The sequence below is a fragment of the Harmonia axyridis genome, chromosome X, assembly GCF_914767665.1.
Source record: "Harmonia axyridis chromosome X, icHarAxyr1.1, whole genome shotgun sequence".
Taxonomy (NCBI): domain Eukaryota; kingdom Metazoa; phylum Arthropoda; class Insecta; order Coleoptera; family Coccinellidae; genus Harmonia; species Harmonia axyridis.
In genome coordinates, this window is record NC_059508.1 from 3,117,286 (window position 1) to 3,140,859 (window position 23,574).

General features: G+C 34.1%; 1 protein-coding gene across 5 annotated transcripts in view; it reads left to right on the forward strand.

Annotated features, from left to right (window-relative positions):
• The window catches only part of LOC123686716 (nucleolysin TIA-1), a 446,243-nt gene that overhangs the window by 294,545 nt on the left and 128,124 nt on the right, over positions 1-23,574 (forward strand). The window contains exon 1 of one of the 5 annotated variants that reach the window (XM_045626962.1): positions 19,395-19,571. The exons of the other annotated variants lie outside the window; for them this stretch is intronic. Coding sequence (XP_045482918.1) covers positions 19,472-19,571 — 100 coding nt within the window. The 5' untranslated portion in view covers positions 19,395-19,471. Of the gene's footprint in view, positions 1-19,394; positions 19,572-23,574 lie in introns of those variants that run through there. 5 annotated transcript variants of the gene reach the window in all.

Sequence of the window (23,574 nt, forward strand, 5' to 3'; positions counted from 1 at the left end):
CGTAATATAGAACAGATTTTGAAAAGTATTCACCATACCTATTCTGTAGAAATAACACGGAAATAATTACCTGAACTAATTAATGTCACCCTAACGATTTCTTTGAAAGGCAGACCTGTGTGGATGATAACTACGCCCCAACAGTCGGCTGCAAAGCCTCTATCACTAGCAATATCGATATTACATTCAGCCGAGTCGAGATTAGGTCATTAGATAGAATTCGACCAGATCTTGGCATGACTAAGGGATAAAATACTCTTACCCTCAGACCCTCGCTACCACACCTTCCACACATTATATAATTGAACAAATAATGATCCCACAGAAAATGACCAGCTTTCACAATCGTACCTCAGGGGAACCAGAGTCGAATTCATATGGAGTGAGGAAAACTTCTACTTTAATTTGAGAGATGTTCACTCTGTAGGTTTCAACGTCAAAGAGCTAGAAAAAATTAACGTTAAGCTCCATTGAATACAATTTATTCATTTATTACTAGTTACTATAATAAGCAAAAAGAAGAATACTATCAAAGAAAAAGGAGTTTGCAATTCAATATAAAATTCACCTAATCATAAAGTTCTCAAATTCTAGTAGCTGTATGAAGTCATTTATATTTGGATATATATATATTGGATGATTTTTGAAAAACCTCTTTTTTTTTTTTTTTTTTTTGAAAGGGTTCGGCAGTCAATGAGGAGAAGATTGGATGCTTGTATGCTGGCTAGAGGTGGTCATTTTCAACAGTTTTTGTAGGTTGAGTTGAATTTTCATGTAATTTTTCATAATAAAATGTTATTATCTGAAATTTTGTTTCCCCTATATCTTCGAAACAAATAGGTTTTTCAAAAATCATCAAAGGACAAAATATTCTTAGAATAGTCCAAGGAACAACCCCCTGAATTTTTGCCGCATGTTTAGGAAACACCCTGTATATACAGGATGGGCCACGATCGATGGTTCTCTAGACTTTTACGGAGACCAGGGTGATTCACCGGGATGGCCTATTAGACGTTTATGGAAAACTAATCATGATTTTGAGCTGAAAATTTGCTTATCGGGGTTTGAGACAATGATCTTTCTCCCTAAAATATTTTCAGATCTCTACAACTTCCGGTTATTCCGGAAACAGACTTCTACTTCTACATTTCAAATGGCACACCCAGTATATTATTGCATCATTAGATAGCTTTATTATTTCATATATTTATTTCAGTCGATTCTACGTATAAAATAGTGGGGGTTACTTAAGCAAACCCTATACCTAAAATGAATGCTTTATGAATATGATTAGATTTATCGGGAAAGAACTTCAAATGAGGAAAAACCGCTATTTATAATTGTGTTAATAACTGTCTGTTACTTCCGGAAAACACAGAAAGAAACTAAAATTCGATGTTTGGATAACTAAATTTTACAATTCATGAATTTTAACTAATTTTTTGTTGGGTTGTTGACAACTCCATAAACCAATACAATTTTCAATTACGAATAATTCATTACAATTCTTGATATGTCAAATTTAGTTATGAAAACATCGGATTTTAGTTTCTTTCTGTGGTTTTCGGAAATCGCAGACTACTCCACACTGTTATAAATAGCGGTTCTTCCTCATTTAAAGTTCTTCCTCGATAACTCCTAAAGTATTCATTTTAAGTATAGGGTTTGCTTAAGTAACCCCCACTATTTTTGGACGTATCGACTGAAATAATGAAGAATATAGGTTCAAATTTGAAAATCTTGAGTTTTGATCAATTTGAGTTGTTCATGATCCTCTTTTAAACACCCTGTACATTTTTGGCCCAAACCGCAAACAGTCTTATAATACTACGTTTTTGCGGAATCGAAAAAGAAAAACAATTTTTTGGAAAAAGCTCTTTCTGCGGTGATATTAAAAAAAATGTGAGTCCTCATCGCCACCATGTTTTTCATAAGAATCCCAATAACTCATGAACCGTTGAGTTTTTTCCAAGGTATGGCATATTGCCGAAATTGCCATCAAAAAAGCTATCTAATGATGCAATAATAATAATATACTGGGTGTGCCATTTAAAATGAGGAAGTAGTAGTCTGTTTCCGGTATAACCGGAAGTTGTAGAGATCTGAAAATATTTTAGGGAGAAAGATCATTGTCTCAAACCCCAATATGCAAATTTTCAGCTCAAAATTATGATAAATTTTCCATAAACGTCTTATACGCCATCTCGGTGAATCACCCTGTATCTCAATATTGCAAGTGGGATGAAAACTTACTCAGCAATAATCCTGCGAGATATTTTTTCCGATTTCTAATGAGATCCGCGCGAGAGGAAAAAAAATGAATTCATTTTTCTCGAAACGAGCTGTGATGGTATGGACTTTTTCTCGCTTGTTATTGGATATAATGAACTATCTGAGAAGTAACTAATCAATTATGAGAGGTAAGTTCCGTTTCAGTTGCAGACTCAAAATAGCTCATCCTAAATCCCAATTATGAGGAGTCATATTGTAAATACGATCGCACGGGCGGCCATATTTAATCGATTCGATAGCTTTTATGGGACAAATAAATGATCATGAAACGTTCCACAATCCTATGCAGACCTATTTAGCAGTATGCAACGATCAACGAACTAAATAGTAAATCATCATTTCTGAGCACAGATTAACAGTGTTTCAACCCGAAACCTAACTCTTGTTTGGTTGCTCAAATATGAATTTATTATTGTTCAATTTCGCCATGTATTTGCCTAGCACGTAAGTTTAATTATTAATAATTATGCCTAATAGGTTCGAGCTTGATATATGAGCTTCTAGCTCCTCTAACAATGGTTAGTATTCACCTTAATTCTCCATGCTAAATATAGAAATGGAACTGACAAACATGCTCTTGCTACGTAGTTCTTTCGGATGAAGACATTTCTAAGAACACTGCAGGTTATAACAGGCCATTTAAAAAGTCCCCGGTCTACCATAGTAAAACACATTTTTCTGGCAAAATTCGATTTTATTATTCAACATAGTTGCCTTCGAGGGTGATACAGCGATTATAGCGATCTTCCAACTTTTCGAAACCTTTTTTGTAGTACGATTTGTCTTTCGCTTCAAAATAGGCCTAGTTTCGGCGATTACTTCTTCATTGGCGCTAAATTTCTTTCCAGCGAGCATTCTTTTGTGGTCTGAGAACGATGACCTGGCGAATAAGGTGGATGCAGAAGAATTCATGAAACTTTGTCATTGTTTTCATTTCATTTCATCGTGTGCAGTCCACACAGCTGACACGATTTGACTCCGGAGTGAAATGATAGAGCCATTTTTCATTCATTATCACATATCGACGCAAAAATTCAGGTTTATTGCCCTCAAACAGCTTCAAACACTAATCAGAATCATTAACACGTTGTTGCTTTTGATCGATTGTTAGCTCGCGCGGCACCCATTTTGCACACAGCTTTCTCAACAATTTGCAGAAGATCTGTGATTTGCGAAATTTGGGACAGGAATTATGAAGAGTCCAATTCTGTCCATCTGATACAATAACACTCCAGCGGAAAAACTTGAAATGTTAAGCAGTTAAGTTTGTAAAAAGGCAAAATCCGACTAAGGATTCCTAAATTTGGTTTTTCTGATAATTTGGATGAACAATGATTTCAAGGTTCAGAATTGTGGAATATCCGGAAAGAATATGGAAAAAACTCAATATTTCAGTGACAACTAGAAACTAGGGATTCACGACTTGGCTTGATATTCAAGCTTCTTGGCTCAAGCTCAAGTAGCTTGAGCTTGACTCGAAATCAACTCATGTTCTAGTCAAGTAGTAGTTTTTCAATGTCAAGTCAAGTATTAATTTATTAAGTATTTGACTTAACATTAAGAAACTTCTACTTGACTTGAACATGAGTTGATTTCAAGCTCAAGCTACTTGAGCTTGAGCCAAGTAGGTAGCTTAAATATCAAGCCAAGTCGTGAATCACGAGTGACAACAAATTCGATTTAGTTGAAATTTTTCCTGTGAATGTATAATAACAATTTCAAGCATAGAACAAAATTTCATGTAAATTGCGTCATAGAATAGAAATTCACAGCAGAATATCGACTAATATCTCCCAGATCTGTATAAGATTGAAATTAAGTTTGTTCATGTAAAATAATCACTCTCAATTTGAGGTGGATTGTTTCGTCAAAATCCCACATCACTAACACTGACATCATTATAAATCACATAATATCCCGTATTATAGTATTAAAAGGGTACAATTATAATTAATGTATGAAAAAACGAGTGCTCAAAAGCGTTTCGAAAGAGAGTTTTACCAATGATGGATAATGTTGATGTTACGGTATTTCCAATTTGGAACAAATTCGAGCAATATCTGAATACGTCATCAATACATGTAGATAGTAAGGGTTGAAACCAATTGATATAACTTCATTTCAACAGAACTCAATACAAGTGTTGATCATAATACTAGTTGTCAATTTTACTGTTTTCCCCAAATAACTGGGGTAGAAAGGTTCTATCAATTTCCTCAAAATGTCGATTAATACGAAAATATTCCTGAGGTGAATCATTATCATTTATTTAATCGTCAATAAGGAAAAGGGAATGTCGTTTTCAGGAAATATCGAAGAAACTCAATTAATTAAATATGGGGTGTTGATGTTGAACCCCTCAAGAGTACAATAAATAGTCCAAATTATAGCTTCATCGAACTGAAAACCGTCCGAATTTTTGATACTGTTATTAATTTTCATTTGGTGTCAGACCCCTGGCATTTTTACTATCTGAGAGGATACGGTCACAAATTATATTGATCTCAACTATATATTATCCAGGTTGCGTGAAAATATAACCGAAGGGCCACATAAAATACATCTTCAGATTTCACATGGCTACGATGTTATTTACAAGCACGTGATAGATCCATTGAAAAACATACCACAGAAACTATCGACCCAATCGTCATTTTCACCCTTGTCTAAACTAAACCATCCAACACTGTCTTGAAAACAAAAATTAGAGGGGACCTGACTTGTCAGAAGCTTTTGTATCCTTTTTCTAATTAGCATTCGTGTACCTAATTTTAAAAAAATTGAAAATTACTCAATCAACCTGGGAAGTGGAATACCATAAACAAAGAATTGCGTGATATTTTCAACACAATGTTGTAATATATTAACTTAAAAAGAAACTGCAACACCCAGAAGGAGCTGTTTCAATTTTAATTTTTTTTAGTAAAAATAGCAAGGGGTAAATGATTGAATTTGGAGAAAAAATCGTGTGGGTTTTTTCATGTAAACAATTTTTGTTACTTAAATATTGTAATCGTTTTTTAAATTCCACAGCAAACCAGCTGTTTGAGGAGATCCAAAGTCGATGTTTAGTTGTTGTTAAAATGCCTAGAGCACGTGTATGCGGAATTTATCGCCAGTTAAGTGAATTTGGAAGGAGTCGAATTATTGCTGTACCATCGATTTTGTGGTCAATAAAATGTTAACTAATTTTTTTAATCTTCTTGAATTTTATGCTTCTGGTTACGATATCTCACACTTTCGTTTCACATCCAAATGCGAATAACATCTAGATTGAATTTGCGGTTTTTGTAATGAACAGAATAACAAAACTCCGAACTTTTGAATATAGATAGAAGGAACGGAAATAAACATTTGTGCTCGATCCCGAATACAAGAGAGATGGAAGTTTAGTGTCACCAATCACAATCAAGCTAGCCCACTGTGTGTGCGAGCCATAGGCGTGGAGAATCCTGATTTGATTGTTGAATGCTTTATTATGAATCCTTTTTTCATAACTTCACAATAGCTAAATCATTAAACTGAGAAAAACATTAATCCTTTTGAAACACGAAAGAATTTTTATGAATAAATCTCATTATAATCTTTTTTTGAGCATGAATTGATAATTTCGAAATTAATCAAATTATTTTACCCTTGCGAATTATTATAATTCGTAAGGCTCTACATACTAACACTCAATTCTGCGATTAGTGGTTCTTCGTCGCGGAAAATCTTCAATCGCCTTGATAGCTCAGTGGCTAGAGCAACGAGCTTGTGATTCGGAGGTTGTGGGTTCGAGTCCCGCTAGGGGGGGTACTTTTTCCAGAATTGAAAATTTGTCTGCACGCCAACAATCTATTTATCTTGAATCAATTTATGTTTGCTACTGTTATAGTGTCCCGTCAGACAAAAAGTCACGAATGTGTGCATCAAAACAAATGCATCAGTTAAAAGGCGATTTCCGTTCCTCTTATTAATATTCTAAGCTCCGAACGGCTATATTTACGGAACCCCTAGTCGTATTTTAAAACATATATATACTGAATATTTCAGGCTTTCAATTCGAAAATTACAGACATTGTGACGAAATGATAGCATACAAAAATGTATTTATAATGCTTCAATAATACCGAATTCCATATTTCATACCCACCGATACAAACAAATATCCATCTTTTGCAGTGACAGTTTTCGACATTTATCTAATGCAAGTTTCACCTTTCGAATCGTTCTAGTATGGTGTGCGGTGGGCTTTAAAATCAATCGGTAATTTGGAAGCATGTACCCTTACCGTAGAATTATTCATTTTTCGGAGTGAATTGGCCGCTTATGTGTTAAGGTTTTGAAAGATTGATGAGGGTAGGTGGAAACAAGGAAACAACAAATTAGACCTCGGCAGCTTGCTTTTCCTTTCTTCATATCAATTCAATTTACATTAAAGCTCCCGGATATGCTGACTGTTAGATGATATTGATACCAACATATCATTTTATATTCTTTTCATCGAGGGTAGTTTTTTATCTTTGAAAATAGACAGTTTTTCATTTTTCGTTCGACATTCTCACTTTGTGTTCTCATCTACATGTTTAATGTTTTTAATTAATTTACGTAATTATTTTAAGGCACATAAAATTCGGTATATTCATGTACCGGGTTTTTCACCATAATTTGACCCCACCTTCAACTTTGTTTCTAAAAGAGGTACAAAAAAATGTTTTCTACAAAAGTTTCACGAAATCGACTAGTGTTTTCTAAAATGATTTATGATTGATTATATAACAATAATTTCGAAAATATTATTGATTCATTATGAAAATTGACTACAACGACTGTTACTATTTTCTTGATAAACAATCGCGGGAATCAATATGTCACATGAATTTTCATTATGTTCATTTACTATACGACGTAATCACTTTGAAATTTCAATCGAAGATTGGGCATTAAAAAAATTATCGATTTGAGCTTTTCAAATTACCAATCCCCTATAATTTCTACTGGGCGGTCAATATTAGTCCAGATGGATCACCGTGAGTAGTTTTTCTGAAGAACGCCAAAAGAAGGGGAAGTCTTATAATTGAAAATTCGGACCATCCCCTTAAGCGAGATGGCAACCCCCTCAAAATTTGAATAGCAATAAGGCTGAATAACACATAATTTTGAAGATTTGCCATTTTATTTAACAATATCCCAATGAACTTTCTCAGCGTTCGTTTCAGTATAAAAAACCCTCTGGGTGCTATAGTTGAAGGACAATGACAAACAAAGGGTCTATCCTCAAAGTTTTCCCTCGCATGCAGTAACGTTATAAAACAAATTATTCCAGTTGATGAGTTTGTAGTTGTTATTGTTGATTTGTGGACATCTGTTTACCACAAAATGTTGACAAAAACACCAAACGGCAATTTTCTTGATGTCATTTCCAACGAGTTGTCCCAACTGAAATGAAAATTGTCCATCAAATTCATAAAGGGAAATGCCAACCCTTCGAAATCAAATGCAACTGGACCACTTTTTTTCATGTGAGATTCTTGAAGGGATGATCATACACTGACGACCACCCTCAAGATAAAAAAATTCCCTTCAAAAACCTCTTAACATCCATGAATATATCTCGTTTCTTCTCGTTCAAAATAGATGAACTTACCATTTTTTTATTTTTCCTGAATATTAAGTTCGATTAAAAATTCCAATTCAACTCCGTTTTTGTACATTTTTCGACCTTCATCATTATTCATTCCTTCGTTTTTCTTATTCTAATGAAGGACGAAACAGAACTCGAATTCAACATCGGTATTGAAACCAGCTTGAAATGTTGGTAGTACAAACTTTTTTTTGAGAGCGGTTTCAACGTCAACATCGCCGTGGGTGTTCAGGAGCCTGGGGTGACCAATTCGGTTGGCTCCCCAGCAGTTTCATTATCAAACCCAAATTGCTTTATAAAGTTTTTCACTGAAACACAAAGAAATCTTCATTCTTGATAAATGTTATACTTATGACACCACTTTGAAAAACGATTTCCTACATCCATTCTATTACAATTTTTTTCGTATAATCACTGATATTATTCTCAATTCTATATTATTTGCATGTGATTTCGTTTGGATAACTTCTACAATTCTCATTAAATTCAGTATAGTTATAGAAGTTGGACCTTAAATGATCCAGTACGAATTTAACCATGAAATCATGGAAACAGAATTGAAAAAAATTGATTTCTAGAAAAATTTCCAACATGAATATACAGAGTGGCCACTTTTTTAATGAGATTGTATTGGTAATTTTAGAACCATAAGAGTTATAAGCTCGGTCAAATGGAGAAAAAGTTGCATGCATAGAAGCATTATCGAGTAGTTCGAACAAATCGAAATTATCAGGGCCGGTTATTGAGATATCTATTATAAGAATAGTAAATTTTGTCATTTAGTTTTTTCTTAATTTCCCACTTTATTTCAAATGTTATCAAAAAATGGTACAGGAATTTTTCATTCGACAGTAAATTATCCTCAATTTGACTTAAGCAGATTTCGTATCCAATGTTTCGTACTCTTTGGCCACACTCAACCTTATTTTTTTTCAATACCGACCTGCATATTTTATGACAATTTTCGAAATAACTTTTAACGCTGAATTCAATGTCATTTAGAGTTGATTTTCAGGTGATTTTGACCCTTATCCATATTTATTGGTGGGTTTGTAAGAAAAAACAAGTCTATCACCGATATCAATGTTCTGACACAAATTTAATTGAAAAATCGAGAACTGTGGCCAGTGAATGCAATTTACAAACACTGCTGTTAATAAAATAGTCAAAAAACGCGAATCAATGATTTCAGATTTGAATACCAAGCCTTGCAAAAATTATATAGTAATGATATCAAAATAAAGTTCGATTCTTTAATTTGTTTCAACGGACCAAATGACAAATCCAACAAAAGTGATTTTTCGCGAGAAGATTGAGAATGTTTTGGCAAATGTATAAGAAGTATGGGTTCCAGAACCGTAAAGTGCATTTTACAAAATGGTGGACATTACGAACACTTACTTCATTAATTTTCATTTACTTTCGAATAATCATTTGATTTTTCTTTCATTAGATGATAGTTTCGTTTAATTATTATGAATTGAAATATGTAAATAATTATTACTTGATTCCTGCTTTGATTTGAATATGTTCCATTCAGTTCAAGATGAGTGAGTTGATTTTCTTATCGAAATGTATTGCATGTTGTTAATTAAACTAAAGGTACCTAAATGTAATACAGATTCCACCCAAAGAAAATGCGATAAGGGTCAAAATCACCGGAAAATCAACTTTGAATGACATTGTATGATATGTCGTTGAATTCAGCGTTAAAAGTTATTTCGAAAATTGTCATAAAATATGCAGGTCCGTATTGAAAAAAATGAGGTTGAGGGTGGCCCAGAGAGTACGAAACGTTGGATACGAAATCAGATTTAATCAAATTGAGGATAATTTACTGTCGAATGAAAAATTTTCGAAAAATTTTTTGATAATATTTGAAATAAAGTGGGGAAAAAAGAAAAATCAAAATGGCAGAATTTACTTTTCCTATGATATCTCAATAACCGGACCTGATAATCTCGATTTGTTTGAACTGCTTGATAATGCTCCTATGAATGCAACTTTTTCTCCATTTGACCGACCTTCTAACTCTTATTGTTCAAAAGTTACCAATACAATCCCATTAAAAAAGTTGCCACTCTGAAGAAGTTGGATCTTAAATGATCCAGTACGAATATCGCCATCATGGAAACAAAATTGAAAAAAATTAAATGTTGCTACAATTAAATTGATTTCAATATTTAATCTCATCACGTATAATTTCGGAGTCATGAATTTTTGAATAAACCCGAAAATTCTGACTTTTTTATGGCTGTTATATAACTGCTTTCTCAATCATTTGAAATATTCTTTGAGGAAATAATAAATTAATGTATGAAATTTGAAGTGTTCTAGGATCTGAAATTTCCACAGTTTACGTCTTGAAATGTATGAAATCCAAAAACTCATATGAAAAAGTCTATACGTCCCTCGTCATGAACTTTTCTCGGAAAATTTAGAAGCTATTTGCTTAAAATTTAGTACAAAATCGGTTTCTTCACCACATTGAATAATCGAATTCTTTTTCGTTTGATGTATCATAATCCATATATTCCCATTTGAAAAAGTTAAGTAGAAGTGTGTTGAGCGTAGGAGGTGAGTAAAATCAAAATCAAAAAAGCACAGGATATATTACTTTTGAGATTAGAAATCGACGGGTGCGAGGATTTTCCTTAATAATTCTTCGTACAATATTATTGACGGGTTACGTTACTTTTTTTGGCAGGCTGTATATATTGCTCCAAAAATAGTGTATAGGAAACTCCTTACCGTAAAATCTTAGCATTTGTAGTTACGGAAATAGGTTTTTTTTATTTTCATTGGGTTTTCGAAATCAATGGCTCTAAAAATGGCGTAGTGGCATCACAAAAATTTTAAATTGATATTCTCATATTTTTTTCACGTGTTGAGATAATTTTCATTGAAAGATGAAATATTGAACCACAAAGTAAAATTTGCAGTTTTTTTTTTTCAGCTGGAACGATTCGTGAAGTTCGGCGTTGAAAATAATAAATGAAAACTAGGGGTGGGCCGAAAACAACATGCACCAGCTCGACCTTTCGAGCAGTTCCCCAAATGGAAAGAAGTTTTTAGAATGGGGAAAAACAGGCGACTGGCCTATTAAATGAATAAGTTTCTGAGGAAAGTTTTGAATAGAGAATTAAACAGAGATGGGTTGTTTGTGGCCGATGTAAATCCACATTAACGCACTAGCGGTATGTTTTCATAGCACAGAGCGCTCCTTAAAATGAGTTATGCTAGATGGAGGAACGTAATGTGTACTAATAAAACCTTTGAAGTGTTTCGGCAGAGTCAGGATGCTCGTATGTCCTCATTGTAGTGACTCAACATTGCCATCCATTCTCATTTCGTGGACCCCGTGAAAAAATACTAATTGCATTTATCCATTTGAGTTTGTTAGTTTAAATGAACTTTCGCTGGCCGCAGTTTCACGGTTGAAATTTCACCAAATGAACTACCAGAGGTTCGGACAAAACAACTATGAGAACAGTAAATCTTTGCCATCCAAACTGGCTCACCCTTTGGTATTCAGTTGACGTCAATAATGGACCGGCCACAACAAAAATTGCTGCTTGTTCCCCCAATTTTTGCTTTCCGGATATTCGGGAACGTTCTGGATACTTTTTACGGGACACATGGCCAGTGGCGTAGCTAGGTCATCGTCGCATCTTCTTCAAATTAAGGAAATTTGCTTGTATCTATTTATTTATTTACGGACAATATCTGCAATCATTAAAAAAGTATGGAAATGTAATTGACTACATTTGATCATGCAATTGTATACTTGTATTACCAAGATGGTATTAATCTCAATATTTTTCCTCGCAAAATCCTACTCTTAATTTTGGTGCTATGGATTTTTTTTAAATTCCAAAAAATGGCTTTTATTTTAGGGGTGCTGAACATTGAACTAATTAGGGAGGAGAGGAGGCTGTAGGTTGTCAATTGTTTAAAAAAATATAATATGAAAAATTCTATAATTTGGAGATTGGACTGAAGGTCGAAATAAATACTGAAAATAATAAAAATAAATCAATATTCAAATATTCAGTTTCCTTACAGATCTTCCTAGGATATCTAATACATAGGCGTGCAACTTTGCTTCCGCCGTTTTTTTCTGATATTCGAGGCTTTATTGTGAAAAACTGGTTATACATTTATGATTGTATGGAAGTATTGTCCATTGCTGGCCAATACTTTCTCTTATTTTTCAGGCAGCGTACGAATCCTGCGTTGAAAAAACTGGTCACCTTTTAAAACGATCCATGAATCGATCCAATTTTTTACTTCTTAATAAGACCGTGGACTAAATAACTTGCGTTCTAGCATAGACTCGCAGGGTGTCAAGTGGTTTCAAGTGCGGTTGGTTGCACACGGCCCAACAGTTTCTAGAAAAATCTATGAAACCCATAGACGGAGTATGATGAGGGTTCAAACTGATTATATCAATTCTAAACAGACCGGAAGTGGTAGATCGAAACAAGAAATTGTCTGAGGGAGCAACGTCTGGAGAATGCGGCGGGTTGGGTAGGACCCATTTCAACGTTTCCAAGTATGTCTTGACCACTTTCGCAACATGGGGTCGAGCATTGTCATGCTATAAAATCACTTTATCATATATCTCGTTGTATTGCAACCTTTCAATGCTCGGCTCAAACGCATTAATTGCGTTCGATAACGATCGCCTGTGATTGCTTCAGTCGGTTTCAACAACTCTTAATACACTACGCTAAGCTGGTCCCACCAAATACTGATCATGGCTTAGGAACCGTGAATTTTCTGTTTGGCCGTCGCTATGGAAGCATGGTCGGAATATCCCCATGATTTTGTGCGCTTGGGATTATCGTAATGAATCCATTTGTCGTCTCCAGTCACAATCCGATGTAGAAATCCCTTTTGTATTTGCCTTGCAAGCAGCTGTTCGCAAGCAAACAAACGCCGTTCAACATCTCTCGGTTTCAACTCGTACGGCACCCAATTTCCTTATTTCTGAATCATTCTCATGACTTTCAGGCGTTTTAAAATGGCTTGTTGCGACACTCCCGATGATCCTGACAAATCTTGTTGCGTTTGACACGAGTCTTGATCCATTTCTGCATCTCCGAATCCTCTTTTCCACCACCATGCTGGTCTTCGACGTCAAAATCATCGTTCTTGAAGCGTTAAAACCACTCTCGGCACGTTCTTTCACTAAAGGGCTTTCATCATATGTATTTGCGAGCATTCGATGAGCCTCAGCCGCATATTAAAGCAAAAACCTGAAACCTGTTCAATTGAGAATAACTTTATAATACAGACTCAAATCGACTAACATTTCGATGGCGTTATGTTTACAAATATCTTAGCTTATTGTATGTCATCTACGATCTATTTATTTCCACTACCACTTTCCGCTACAGCCATCTATTGCAAAACGACGGAAGCAATGTTGTATGCCTAATACCTAGTATGTTTCAAATCGATAATTCCTCCTTCATCTTCTTCACATTCAAGGCCCAAGAAATACCCATTTTGTTGGCTGTTTCTAAATTCATTTCATTTGATTGCTAATTTTTTGCAATCGCCGTTACTCCGAACAATCAAACTCGAAAATGATAACAGAGATGTTTGAGAAAAATAAGGAAAATGAAAAATTTCTAAATGAAAATCAACCGTCACGACAACGCATTTCTCAAATGGAGAATAAAAACAAACGGTTTAAAATCTGTATCAGAAAAAAAAACGACATTAATTCAATCAAACCAGATGGTAAGATTACGGACAGACGATACACTACTTGTGTCCTATCCATGGATGGTGACTAATCAAGCAAAAACTGCTTCAATATTGAAACCACCTGTTCAAAACAACGCTCATAAAATAAATACAAACACCGAGAAATCGGCTGTTTACCAAGGGAACATAATTTTTTATTCAATATTTGCTAGGAAACATAACACATTACTGAAAATCACTGACCTATTATTGTTTATAAAAAGTATTCATCCATAAATGCAGCTTGCTGAAATGGCATTTCTCAACTCTACTGAAGTATTCACACTCCGACCTACGCTAGCAATAAAAACCTCACTTCTGTTCTTTGTCGGCACATTTAATTTATTATCCTCTGGTCACAAAATAAGCACGTGAAGAATTCCGACACTTCTATGGATTAATTGAGTCCAGATTGAACAGATAAAATTTTAAATTTCAATTGGTCCGAAGTAGGAGTGATAGAAAATACATCTAGGCCTTATTTTCAATTTGGACAGGTTTAGACTCGTCAAGTCATAGCCCATAATGGTCAAATCAACAATCTGTTGATTTGACTATTTCTTTCAATCCTTCAAAACTCCTGGATTAGATCATGAAAAATATGATCCCATTTTCTCAGCAGTTTTCACGCTGCGGCAATCGTCAGGTCGAGTATTTTAAGTGTACAAAATGAAGAATTTTTTTCTTTTAACGCAATAATCACACCAAAACATAATTTTCAAAGATTAACAATTGGGCGGAATGAACGAAACGTTCGAATTTATTCACAGTACTGATTTATTTATTTTGAAATATTTGTGCCAAAACATCCAGTGATTAATTATCGCAAGGGTTTCAGAATGGTTAGCATGAAATCCAAATCCTATCTGATTCTCAATTTCCATTTCATCCCCAAATTATGGCATTGTGTTCGTGCATAAAGGAAATTTTACGGAGTAAAAAACTGCCAGTTCTATTTTTATTAAAACTTGAATATGGAGAACAAAACACCGAGAGATCGGTTTAATAAATCCTTATTTCAATGTCGGCGTATAAATAATTGGCCGCTCGTATAGATTTTGCCGTAGTTCTAAAATTTCATTCGCGTGATCCATCTTAATAGCCATAAATTATTCCTGAGCAGACGCATATTGTGCCCGATATAATTAATATTTTGTTAAACGATGGAATTGGGGGAAGCTTCCAAGATTTAGCGATCCCATAGTTGCTTTGAACTGAAGGGTTGGTTGTATTTATTTCGGAAAATTCACACCGCCTGGATACTCAGATTTGGGTAGAAGGTTCAACCTTCAAAGGAGGCCTGATCCCTATGGATTTGCACGCTTCAAACCATGCTTTCCGATTATTTCCCACATTGATGGAATGATCCTGGAAAAAAATTTCATTCGGTAAATGTTGATCATGTTTGGTGGATATCGTATTGATGCAGTAACGTTGTTCTCGGAATTTTCATTTGAGTTCAACACCATTTCGACTTTGTTTCCATCTTCAGCAACCCCTATCTCATATCTACAGGGTGGTACACTTGATAATGATGAACAATTTCATGGAATAATTTTATTCAGTGATAGAGCTCATTTTAGTTATTAGCTGTACAACTTTGCTTCCGCCGTTTTGCAATAGATGACTGTAGCGGTATGAGGTAGTCGAAATAAATAGAACGCAGATATCATACAATAAGCTTAGCTATTTGTAAACATAACGCCATCGAAATATTAGTCGATTTGTGTCTGCATCATAAAGTTATTCTCGATTAAACATGTCAGCTTACGAGACAAATTCTCGTCATTTGCGAAGGTTTCAATTTTCTGCTTCATAATATGAAGAAATCTGAGTCTGAGGCTCATCGAATACTTTCCAATACCTATGGTGAAGCTGCTTTTAATGGAAGAACGTGCCGAGAGTGGTTTCAACGATTCAAGAACGGTGATTTTGACATCGAAGACAAGCATGGCGGTGAAGATGCATTGAAGGCATTACTTGATCAAGACTCGTTTCAAACGCAACAAGAATTGGCAGGATCATTGGGAGTGACGTAACAAATCATTTTAAAACGCCTGAAAGTCATGGTTTTAAGCATATCCCAAAAATCTGAATTCGATCCTATGTACAAATTTTCGGTGATCACCCTTACCATCACATGGTGCAAGTTGATTCCATAACTGCTTCTGTTTCTTGATGTGGCTTAATTAATTGTGGCTCAAAATCGGTTTTCGATTACTTCCTCTCAATCATATGAGCATTTACAATGGCTTAAACGTGACTATTCAATTTGTTTGTATCGGCATCCGCTCAATTGTACAGTGGCGTACGAATTATTCAAGGTCAAATTCGGCTAACTCATTCGGCTGTTTTCACACCGGTTGGGAATGATTGAGAAACAAGGAAATTGGATGCAGTACGAGTTGGAACCGAACGATGTTGAACGGAGTTTGTTTGCTTGTGAACAGCTGTTTGCAAGACAAAGACGGAAGAGATTTCTGTATCGCATTGTGACTGGAGACGGAAAATGGGTTCATTACCATAATCCCAAACGCAGAATATCATGGGAATATCCCGGCCATTCTTCCACTTCGACGACCAAACGAATATTCACTGTTCCTAGGTCATGCTCAGTATTTGGTGGGATCAGTTCAGCGTAGTGTATTATGAGATGTTAAAACCGACCGAAATCAGAAGCGATCGTTATGAAACGCAATTAATGCGTTTGAGTCGAGCATTTAAAGAAAAAAGGCCGCAATACAACGAGAGACATGATAAAGTGATTTTACAACTTGTCGATGCTCGAATACATGTTGCGCAATCGGTCAAGACATACTTGGAAACGTTGAAATGGGAAGTCCTACCGAACTCGCCGTATTCTGCAGACATTGCTCCCTCGGACTAACACTTGTTTCGATCAATGGCACACGGCCTGGCTGACCAGCATTTCCGGTCTTATGAAGAGGTAAAAAATTGGATCGATTCGTGGATCGCTTCAAAAGATGACAACTTTTTTAAACGCGGGATTCGAACGCTGCCCGAATGATGAGAGAAAGTAGTGGCCAGCGATGGACAATGAATCATAAATGTATAACTAGTTTTTTACAATAAAACCTCGAATTTCGGAAAAAACGGCGGAAGCAAAGTTGTACATCATCGCTATTGGAAAACCCATTGTAAACATTAAATTTGATAAAAACTTGTTGTTCAATATTTCTCGGAAATTATATTATATTCAGCGATATATGTGAAGAATGAACTGGTAAACCGTTGTGTGAAATTTGCTACTGCAAATTCACAAGTTGGTTGTATCCTTATTGACGACCTGGGTCTAAATTTCCGATTATCCTGTATCTGATCAAGCATTCTTGTCCAATAGTTCCATCGCGAAACAGAGAAGGGAATGCCTGAAATATTTAGTTTGTCGTTTGAATTTAACATTCTCGTAAATACATCACACGATGTTATTTTATTCGCAACAAACTTTATATAAACACGAAGTTGTAAAACGAAACTACCTTCTGTGAAATTCACGTTTATTTGCAAGCGGTTTGATTGGCAATAAGATGAATATTCTGGCTATGCACTTTCTTAGAACGAATGAAGATTTCATAGCATGGAACGGAACTTTCTTTAGGATAGGTTGGGTTAGGATTTTCACTGAATATCAAGACTAATTTTATTTCATCCCTGGTTGACACAAATCCAGAACTTTTGGAGGAAATGCTCAATTCAGAAACTAAACTTGGAGTAAGAAATACATATTGCATCCTTGGTCACTAAAGATTAGGAATTAAATTAGACCATTATAATAACTTTTGTTATCGTGTTTGTCGGTCTGTGTGTCCACACATCCTAACAACATATTTTACTACGATGAAGTGTAGGTTCTACTTATTTGATCATGATGAAAATTGGTACGGATGTTTTAGATCAGATTAGATTTCAGCGCTTCCTGAACTACAGTGCCTTGCTCATGCGCAAACGTGGCATAATACCAATATTTCTCGTTCTTTCAATCTGATTTTTGTTGAAATCGAATCATCACCAATTTTCCTTGGAATGGCATTAGTCGACTTTCTTATTTTTTCAAAACTGAAATTACTACTTTGGGGCAATTGTTCTCAGTCCATAAAAAACACAAAATTTTGTTAAAGTTAATTAATGACTGGATTCATCAAACATACATATAGTTTATTCAAATACATAAAAAATAATATTACACAAACAGTTCTCTATATTTTCTAAAGAAATTCTTTTTTGGATAATACAGATAGGTAGAAAATTAGAAGCATATAAATTTTGAAAAATCACCTTCCTTTTTCGTCAAAACTAGTTAAATCCGAGTGTGAAAATCAGTTTTTGTCTAGGAATCACAATAGCGTTCACCTCAAATTCAATCATGTTTCCTTTCAGTTGAAATATATAATTGAGGTTACTTTACGATATGTTGCTTTCAGTTTTTCTAATTGTGTCGTCGTTACAATATCCTCTGGCAATGGAAGAATTGAATGAATGCCAAACTTATACGTTTATCATACATTTTAAGTCCAGAAAGGCGCCTGCTGTATAGAGGTTAACAGCATTGATCCAAACAATAGAATATATCTATGACAAAACCCATAGGCACCACCACCAATGCATTTTATCGCATGTAATAATTTACATATATTTCACAGGACTCGTATTCTTTTGTAATTTAACCTTGTATTAAAATATGATATCTTTTATATACAACAAAGTTTAAATATTGCACTAGCGATAAATATTCAAATTGGTAAACTATTATCAAAGCTTTTCAAGGTAATTTCTCATAATTCAGCTGAAAAAGTGGCCAACAAATCGATTGAGCTGCATGCCTATATAGGTAGGAGTTGTAAAGAATTTTGGTTCACTTTCAAAAGCATGATTTTCACCAACACGTGTTTCGATGTAACAATATTCTTAAAGCTAATTCATGGAAAGAACGTTGTACATTTCATAGTTGTTGATTTAGGCCATTTCATCAAATATCGGTTACCTCTATTCAACTATGGATTCAAATTTTTGTTCTCACCAAAAATATATCTGAGGAAATGCCATTAATATTTTCTTTCAATTAATAACACAAAAACCTACTCTGAGTCAACACATTGTTTATTAGCTGTAAAGTATATCTTTGTTATACGAGGAAATATTGGTTGCTATTATTCTTATTTCAAATTTTCAACCTACATTGGTATTAAACCTCAGCAAATGAAGATATAAATTATTAGAGAATAATCATAGTACCATTCGGTTCAATTCCATTTCCATTAGGCTTAAGTTCTGCGTGAATCCATCAGAGTTCGTAATGGAACGACCTTTGAGTTTGCGCTTTGACCTACCACAATAAAGATAGTGAAGAATCGTTCGAAGTTGCCGTACGCTTGCGCCATTAGCCACTAATGGAGTTTGCGCATTCGCTTACGAGTGCGAGAAGGGGCTCCTCTGGGAATTTGGGATTATAATTTACAACAGATATTGATCAATTGAATTCATAATACACAGATCCTTTATTTTTCTCTATCGAAATAGGAGAATAATAGATATTATAATGTGATGCTAGGTGCATCACTTCGTTATATACAGAAATAATTTTTAAATTCAAATTCTGGCGGTTGACAGCTTGATGTCATTGGTTGGAGGGGGTGGTGGAGAAAATCGGTTGAAAAGATCCATTTGGAGGTTAACACAACGGTCACTACGAAAACGTGTGTTTGTAGCGTGTAGCTAACGCTTCATTTTATTTGTGATTTTATTTAATTTTGTTTTCAATTGGAATCTACAACAGAAATGGATCTAGACCTCTTTGATCATTTCGATTTGGAATATGAAACCTTCTACGTCGTTGGTGTACTAGGAACTTTAACTTTAGAATGGAAAGTTCCAAAAGGTATGTTTCGTTTTTTCTTTCATTTTATTATGAATTCAAATCAGTTAAAATCTCATTCAAAATTTACGTTTCTACACTTCAATTTCAGGATATGTGTTTCTATGAAACTAAAAAAGCTACATTCTCAAAATTTGGTGAAAAAAATCTGTCAATACCCAGGAATCGAATCAAGAAAGATTAATATATTAATTATAAAATATTAGATTTTGAATTTGTACTGATATTATATTGTTGACTACGTATGTTTCGGTTTTATGAAATTTTGATTCGAAACCAGGGACCTTTAAGGCAAAAATTCGAAAACATTTTTTGTTCTTAAGTGCTTGCAACATGTTTGAACATGCGTGAACATTCATGTGAAAATTTTGTGGTTTTCGATTTTTAGGAATTGCTTCTTTTAATTTGTCCAATTTCACAATGAAGAACAACCATTTAAGAGTTCAAGATAAAAGAAACTAACGCTCTTATAATATTTATCTCACGTTCAGAGATGTGTGGAATTCAAAAATAAAAAACACTAAACCATTTTTGAGTGATTCTGTGCGTTTTGAATTTAGTTTCATTATGTTTAGTTTCTGATCCAATCAAACTTTGAACCAAATAGTTGACGACAAAAATCAGTCTAATTATCATTATATTCACATTGTTATTTTGAACATATATTTATTTCACCTTCTTTGAATCAAGTCTTGAATGAACGTCCATGTTGATGTATCCAAATCAAAGTTGAATCGTGAAATTTTGTGTATTTTGGGGGGTATGTTGTTGCTTTAAAAAGGAGTGCGAGCTGAATGCAGTTTTCATATTTAATTTTAAAAGGTTTTCGAAATATGTCAATGAAATTAATCGATGGGCGTTTGCCTGCCTCATTTCCAAACATATTTGATGAATTGCTCTTTTTATTTTTTCAACGAGATTTTTTATGATTAATTGGTTGTAACTATTTTATATTCTACTATCATTATTATTATCTGAATATTTTTTTCTGAACTATCTTCAGCGATAAGTGTGTAATTTATTCTGTTCTCTTTCTTTCGTAGAAAAATTCATAGTTGACAAATGAAAATCAAACAAAACGCTATAAAAATGATATATTAAAAAGAAAAAAAAATCTTGGGTACATTTCAATAAATCACACAAAAACTATTTATGAAAAAATTGCCACATATCTTAGAAATAAATATGATTTGAGAACCTCTTTCAAAACCAATTTGAACCTCAGTAAATTAATTAAAAATAATAAAAACTACCACTTCGCAAATTTATGATCTGGACTTTTGAATTAGCCTGTAAATGAAATTTGTCCATCACTAAGTTTACTTATGCACAATGAAGCCTCTGTGTAGCGAAACAATGATTATTTACATCGGAAATTAGAATACTTGTATTCAATATCAAATACCAAGTACCGACCAAGTCAATCAGATACTTAAAAAAATGAACATATTTCAATAAAACAAATGAAAACGTATTCTTGATATCCTAGACTTTTTCAAATCTCAGTAAAAAGAACGAAAACAAATTCGTCTCTAAACTTCCCCCTTATTACGGTCCTGTCTATCTTAGAAGTAGGATCATGGGTGTGGACCCTTAACCACCTGTTACTTTATTTGATGTTATCAAGACGCAGAGGGCTAGTGAGAGAAGTTTGCCGCATTGTTATAAAAGTATGTAAATCGATATGAAAGGAGAAAACTCAATGTGTTTGCTGTCGCGATGTTGGGCTACAAATATCACTTAAATGTTTGAAATGTTTATATTGGCACCAATAGCTTTTCTATCATCTTGACTTTGAGAACAGTTCCTGAAAACTCTTCCTGGAAACTCTATCTCTGCTCTTTTCGCTTGACTCGGTCATTTTATGCAACTTGCATCCAAACTCTTCGATGATGTAGCTTAATTCAAAAAGTAATATAATAATATTATTTCGCTGATCTCAAGATTGATCAAGTGGAAACGTATGATAAAAACGTCATATTTTGCTATGTTAGAAGGAGAAGTGTAGCTGGCAATGATAACTATCTAACTGTTATACTTCATGTCTGGCAAAATAGGCAAACTTTCCATCAATCAATTATAACAATTGTTAAAATAAATCTTATTCAATGTTGGATATCCAGATTTGTATGAATTTCAAAATAACATTATATTTTCATGGCTCGCCTTCAATTACTTCAGAAGTGATCAACTCCACTTCAACGCGAATTTTCTTCCGTAATTAATCTAAATTACATACAGGGTGTCCCGGGAAGAATACGACAAACGGATATCATGAATTAAGGACATCATGGAGGACTCGTATCAAGAGGTTTCAATCGCCTGAGTGCCTTCGTTGGGTGAAATTTTACAGACACAAACTCTTCAACTAATCGACCGAATAATTTCAAATTTTGAAGTTTTGTCACCCTTCACTAGCGCCTTCCTTCAATATTTCTGAAATCGAGTAAATCAGATCCGGACTAGGAAAATTTCAAACTTTTCCTATTTTCTTGAATATTGTATCACCCTGTACGTGAACATTAGAATTTTTTTCCGTTTTCGTAACCACAAAGAATTAATTCATAATGAAAATTCTAAATCTCTGTTTGACACGGTCATACAGGGTGATCAATAAACATTCCCTCATGAGTGAATTTTTTTACAGTCCAATAACACTTCAATTAAACCAACGAATAATTTCAATTTTTGAAGTTTTGTCACCCATTACTATTTTAGACTTTTTCTATTTTCGTGAATATTGGACACCCTGTACGTAAACAATAAGATTTTTTTTCGTTGTCGTAACCACAAAAAATTAATTCATTATAAACTAAATCTTCTGCTTGGCACCTTTATACAGGGTGATCAATAAACAATCCCAAGTTAAATTCTCGTTAAATTTTTGGTGCGGTAACTACAACAACAATCGTTTGATTTGCCCTTATATTTTTGATAATAGGTAGACAGGAGAAATTCATGGAAATTTTCAGAAACATAATATTGTTTGTTAAAAAACATTCCAATGGAAACGTTGTAGTTGCAACATGATGGATCTAATGCGCACTAACCAAAAAAGTGCGTGAATATTTGACTGAGTCACACATGGATTGGCAATGGTGGAAATGTGGCTTGGCCTCCTCTATTCCTTCATCTGACACCCTTGGATTATTCATTATGAGGAGGTCTATGCGGTACAGACTAACAGTATGAAGCATTTGCTACAAAGAATTATTGATTTACGAGATTTTATTAAATCTCAACCGAATACGATAGCGAAATCTGTGACAACTGAGTCAACGTGCTCAAAAATGTGTGGAAATAGAAGGATACTATTTTGAACAATCCCTGCTGAACTGAAAATATTTTATTTATTTAGTTTTTGATTCATTGTTTTCAAGTTCAAATATTTAATGTTTTTGTTCTATTCTTCATCCAGTTTGCAGATTAGAAGTTTTCTAAATAATTTGAGCAAAATTAAGGAAAGGCATTCGTAAAGGGTGAAAAAACTGCGATCCTCGAAATAATTCTAACGATAAATTCAAGATTTCTTGAACTATGCAATTTCTTTCATGAGGGAATGTTTATTGATCACCCTGTATGACGGTGCCAAGCACTGATTTAGAATTTTTATTATGAATTGAATCTTGGTGGTTACGAAAACGAGAAAAAAATCATGATATCAACGTACAGGGTGATCCAATATTCACGAAAATAGAAAAAGTTTAAAATTTTCCTGGTCCGGATCTGATTTAGTCGATTTCAGAAATTGTGAAGGAAGACGATAGTAATGGGTGACAAAACTTCAAAAATTGAAATTATTCGGTGGATTAATTGAAGAGGTATCAAACTAAAAAATATTCACTCTAAGAGGAAATATTTATTGTATGACCGTGTCAAACAGAGATTTAGAATTTTTATTATGAATTAATTCTTTGTGGTTACGAAAACGAAAAAAATTCATAATGTTCACGTACATTACAATATACTTACATACAATATTCAAGAAAATAGGAAAAGTCTGAAA